The 5,518-nt window shown below is 35.4% G+C and overlaps 1 protein-coding gene across 2 annotated transcripts; it reads right to left on the bottom strand.

Moving 5' to 3' along the window:
- Positions 1-361: 361 nt before the first annotated feature.
- Positions 362-2,877, bottom strand: LOC149611115 (uncharacterized). 2 transcript variants are annotated; one of them, XM_089858431.1, is made up of 4 exons: positions 1,840-2,877; positions 1,263-1,778; positions 1,111-1,197; positions 362-1,032 (listed from the first exon to the last, which is right to left on the bottom strand). In XM_089858431.1, the coding sequence occupies exons 2-4, from the start codon at positions 1,527-1,529 to the stop codon at positions 364-366; spliced, it is 1,023 nt and encodes a 340-aa protein (XP_089714557.1). In that variant the 5' UTR covers positions 1,530-1,778; positions 1,840-2,877; the 3' UTR covers positions 362-363. The 2 variants fall into 2 exon arrangements, with proteins under 2 accessions (XP_089714557.1, XP_089714556.1); XM_089858430.1 differs by having other exon boundaries at positions 1,263-2,877.
- Positions 2,878-5,518: the final 2,641 nt, after the last annotated feature.

Raw genomic sequence — 5,518 nt, 5'->3', positions numbered from 1 at the left:
TCAAAGATGTCTAGGAAATTCGTTTCATAGAGTTCTGAAAATGTATGAAAATAAAACGGAAATTAACGACGCCTTATCTTTATGGAATATCTGCCTTCACTTGTTAAGACATAGATATGAAAAATGTAACCAATAAAATATTAAAGTTGTAATGTTTAATAATCAGATACACTTGTATTGAATGCGAGAATAAAAATATTTATTATTCGATTATAATTTTTATATAAATTGTAATTATCATGCTTTTATATATAATCAGATACAAGCTTTTTTATATACTCAAATACATGCTTTTATATAATCAGATACGTGTTTTTCAATATAATGAGTTAGATGCTTTTAATGTAATAATCATTATTAAGGTTATTTTTTTGCCTTTCTATAAGTTACCCATTCGATCTTAGATTCGGGCTTTTGAAGTTCTTTCAAACTAGCTTCGCGATCTTTTTTTATTTTGGCTTGTGTAGGGTACGGTTTTGATTTCGTAGATGTAATTTTCGCGAGTCTTTTTTTCGGCGAAGTCTCATCGTTAGGGTTAAGTTTCCGGAACTTTGAACCAGAAGCGCCCTTCGTTGATAAGGCCTGTTGAGACGTCACGGGCTGATTCGGTACCATGGGTGTTAAAACTGGCATACTCGGCGTTTGAGACGTCCCGGACTGTTTCGGTACCACGGGTCCCATGGGTGTTAAAATTGGCATACTGGTCGTTCGAGAGAGAGACGCTGGCGTAGTAAACGATATCGCCGGTGTTTGACCCATTGCTGTACTACTCATTATAGGCTGTGGGGTAGTCAGACTCGAGGAGATATTAAAAGGGATACTTTGGGGAGGGGTAGCGACATTAGTAGGGACAATTTGGGAGGGGGTAGAGATATTAATAGGTATATTCTGGATAGGGGTTGGCCACGATGGAGGAATCCAAGACGAGGATGAAGGACTTAGAGGCTGTATTTTACTCGACACTCCGGGTGCTGGAAAAGACGAACTCGTTGTAGGTGGCAAGATAGTAACGCTTGGTGGCTCCGCTAAACTCTTTAAAGATAAATATTTCTGAAGAGTTAAAAGGTACTCCTTCAATTTTTCCTCGGCAGAACCAGGTTTTCTCAATACCTCTTTAATGGCGTTGTCTAAACTGTTAACTTCCTTTTGATTGTCCGTCAGTAAAGCCGCTGGTACTAAAACGCACTTTTTCATTATCTAGTAAAGACCGAAGCTATTGTCGGTATTAACATTGAAAGCAACGCCGGCCAGAATCCTCCTACCTGTTTAATTAACACCTGTCGCCTCTTTTTGTCGCTTAAACCTCTCTTGGATAAATACCTTATAACGTTTTTGTAACGTTGAAGTCTTTTCTTTTTATGACGATTCAATGGAATACCGCCGTTCTTCAAATTATAACAAATACCGCTTATACAATCCAATTGGGGTCGCGTACACTTTGATATTAAAAGTTTTCTTTGTTTCACACCGCTTTTACGCAAGAGATTTAAAAAGGGTAATTGGTTCCTAACCGACACGGGTAAAGGCATGTCTCGAAATGAGGTTAAATAAATTGAGATTTATATTTTATGGATTATTATTTTCTAACGTAGATTACCATCGGTCCTTCATTGGGGAATATATTGGACCTAAGTCTTAAACTATTATCGGTACTTTGTTTTAGATCTATTAAGATATAAGAATACGCTTTTTCGGTACACTCTTCGTACGCTTCCGTTAGGCGTTTGGTGTCTGTAGGAAAAAGCTGACGACTTAAATAGCGAACCTGGTTATTATCCCTAGGATTTTTAAACATAACGATATAAGAACAGTTCAATGATATATTTCTAGAATATTTACCTGGGTTAAAGACATTTTGAGACAGCAGCACGATGCTTAAAGATAAATGATGACTCCCGACACAAAAAAGATTACTTATAAACTCCTGTTTGGTACAGGTGTTAGCTAGATCGTCTAGGATTAAAAGATTATTTATTCGTTTATCAAAAAAATCAGAATCATTAGGAATTAGTCCTTCGTGGAATTCAATAGGTAAAAAGAGTTTCAGTTCATCAAAAATGTCCTGATAAACACTATAGCAATAGACTATTCTATCAGGAGGTTTGTCCATGATAATGTCTTTATATTTGAGTAAATTTATTACCCACGTTGTTTTCCCCGAGCTGCTTGGGCCAGCCAGTAAAATGGTCATCGGTGTTTCTAAGCGGAGGCGATACTCTAACCCGTTCTCCATTTTTAAAACGTTCTCTAATATCGTCTATGAACTCGTAGTTGACTCGATCTTCGTACGGTATCACTCTCACTTTAACAAGGTGGGAAAACGTGACCCGATGTTTAGTGGTCCGTTTTTTCATTTGTGGTAGCGGACGGGTCGTGATGGCTTAAATATCTTTAACAGATAAGCCCAAAAACTAGATAAGGAAGGTACCTGCCATTGGAACTTTACATTTTAGAAGAATAACATCAATTTTTAGGGTACCCTCAAGTATAAGATTACGCTTAGACTGCGCCACCTTTTCAATACTAGCTAGTAACCGATCAGAAGTTAATTCATTTATAGCCATGAATCTTAAATTGATAGGGTTCTCTAAAGCGTCAGAGCTCAGGGCGAATCTTATTAAATTATATTCTTCAGCATTTCGCGTAACATGAGTTATGAGAGAATTCAAAATTTGGGAAAGTTGATCGTGAATATTTATTAATTTAAGTTCTTCTAAGTTGCGGAATTTAACGTTATATTCGGTTGTAACGCATCTATATTTCCTAGATACCCGGTTTGATGTTTTATCTATCGTATAATATAGCTCTGGTCGAAAATTAGTAGATAAATCGACTGGTTTAACCTCATCGTCTGACCATGAAGTGTCCGACGATGAAGTGTCCGACATTTTTTAGCGGGAAAAAACTTCAAATCTATATTTCTTTCCGAAAGCAAATGAATACCAATTTTCCCAGAAATTTAATGATCCAATGAAAATATTTAGTACTCACCAATCTTAAAAACTATAGTTGATAGTATCGTTATTTCGACACGAATGAATTTCATCCGTTAATGCCGTGCTTTTTAACCGTTAGAACTCACCTATTTAGATCTTGGAACACTGTTACGATTAATATCTTCCCCGATAAAACCGTTTTCGAAGAGATGATTATAGAACCGTATGGGAGAAAGAGAAAGCGTGGGCGTTACTAACCAATAATAAAACCCAGGCTTTTTCCTTCTCCTCAATGGAACCTTTTCTGGTTACGAGGCTCGAACCGTAAAAATGAATCCATTGTTAAGATATTTAAAATAGCACCAAGTTGGAGCGGAGCCTGTATGTGATTAACTGTTAGAACGCATCTTCTATTGTAGGTCTTGGAACAGTGTTACGGTTAATGTCTTCCCCGATAAAACCGTGTTCGAAGGGATAATTATTTGAGGGACTATGCCAATCAGTAGTTTGTTCGCAATCGTCAGCATCTTTTAATGAGAATAATGGTTGTAAAATGCAGTTGGAACACCAGCTTTTATTATAGTTCCAGATATAATTGCGTAGCACGTCTTTACTATTAACCTGATAGTGATCAGTTACTTGTTCATATTTAGCGTTTAAACAATCGTTTAAACTATGATGAAAATAGCAAGCGGGACATATTCGTCTATAATTTTGCGGGCAACCACAATAGCATATTTTTACGTAATATTGGTAATGTAAATGATTTTGTTCATTTGATAAGATAAATGGTGGCGTTTCTATCCGGTTGCGATGCACTAGTTCAAATTCTTCGAACGTTAAGGGACTGAATTCGTCGAACACTATTTCTCTCTCTATAGACGATTTTGATATACTTATATCCAAATCTTCGAAAGTTCCAGGTGCTCGATGTTTATCTACTTCGGCGGCTTTAAAAAAGACTGATTCTATGTGTCCCCAAAAGGTTTTCGGTATGAAATTTTTTACATCGTTAAAATTAAAATATCTTTCATTATGAAACTTATATTTAAAAACATGCATCAAATTATTTATAGCGATATCTTGTAAAGACGTTACTTTAACGTCTTCTATTTTTGTTTTTTTCTCGGGGATTCTATTATATTTTCTTCTTCCATTTCGGTCTCTTACTTTGATTCGCTGTATAAAATAACTATTTCCCTTTTACTAAATTTTCCAGTCCATTTGAAAAGTACAAAGTACTCACCTTTTTATAGAAATGTGTTATCGCAAATTGTTAGTAAAGTATTTTTTCGGTACGAATGAATCTCGTCCTTTAAGTCTGATCTTTTATACTAAATGAGCGTTGTCTTTTCTAGCTTTAAGTCAAAGATATCTATCCTTTAATGTATGAATAGCTCTTTCTGATTACACTTAAGCCGAGTCATATTACTTATTATCGCTACTGTGGGGGTATGGATTCAATAATATTAATTTTTTTAAACCTTCAACCATATCTGCTTCTCTTTAGTTTTATCCAACTAGTTCGAGTGAAACCTTGGGTCAAGATTAAACTTAGTTATAAACAATTTATAAAATTTTCCCATCGCCGATGAACGCCTTTATTTTTTCATCATTATATCTGTACATATACAGTGATATTAAATTTCATCTTTTAAAGTCTTCAACCACATCTGTTTTATTTTATCCAACTTGTTCATTTATAACCATAGGGCTAAATTTTGTTAATTTATAACTAACTTGTCCTATCGCCGACAAAGGCCTTTATTTACGTTATTATATATGATAAATAGGGATTCTCTTCAACACAGCGCTGTCAATACCATTAAACGTATTCGCGACATCTTGTTTAGTCAATTTTCTGATAGTAATATCTTTCTAGCGCAATGACCGAGTAACGGATAATATGTAGCAGTAAAGAAAATCGTCTCGAGTGAAATTCGAGACGTTAACAGATAATAAATAAGTTAACATACGCTACATAAGCGAACACTCTCTTAAGTCTGGCGATTACGTCACGACTAAAGACAAGTACAGACACGTCCTAAAAACCCCTAAACAATTAACAAAGACCTAAACAATTGACGTTTATAGAAAAGATTACATTAACGACTACCGGGAAATAAAAAGGATAAATATTCCTCGTAGATACTATCGAGAGTACCTAATTTCCTTAATTCTTCCCGTAAACATTTTATAAAGTCATTTCCGTAAAATTCGGCTTTTTCTTCTAAACACAATGGCGCCGGTGAATCCGTTTCCGGGGCTTTAACTCTTGTTTGATTTATACAATGACCCAATCGGGTAAATAAAAGTCCGTCATGTAAATCCTCCAAAATAATGTCACTATTATCAAATATTAATCGCTTCAAAATTTCCACCTGATTCTGGTATTCGATATCTTGATGTTCAGGACGTTTATCTTCATATATCGTGCATTTCTTAGTAACACGAGCGATTTTCCCACTTTCAGATACTCGGTGTTCGAAACATATTGTATACATAGTGCATTGATCCAAAAGATACGCGACCATATATTTGGAAATCCTCGCGCCCTTTGAATCGTTGATACGTCACTATAT

Source organism: Phalangium opilio, unplaced genomic scaffold (assembly GCF_054372755.1).
Source record: "Phalangium opilio isolate 3A_F unplaced genomic scaffold, DU_Popi_V2 ptg000246l_1, whole genome shotgun sequence".
In the NCBI taxonomy this organism is placed as follows: Eukaryota; Metazoa; Arthropoda; class Arachnida; order Opiliones; family Phalangiidae; genus Phalangium; species Phalangium opilio.
Note: the sequence above shows the minus strand (reverse complement) of the source record. Positions and strands in the feature narration are given on the sequence as shown.

Coding starts and splice junctions, on each gene's coding strand:
- LOC149611115 (XM_089858430.1), bottom strand. CDS start 1,529: ATGCCTTTACCCGTGTCGGTTAGGAACCAATTACCCTTTTTAAATCTC. Junction 1,198..1,262: donor GACAGGTGTTAATTAAACAG/GTAGGAGGATTC, acceptor GGTCTTTACTAG/ATAATGAAAAAGTGCGTTTT. Junction 1,033..1,110: donor TAGACAACGCCATTAAAGAG/GTATTGAGAAAA, acceptor TTATCTTTAAAG/AGTTTAGCGGAGCCACCAAG.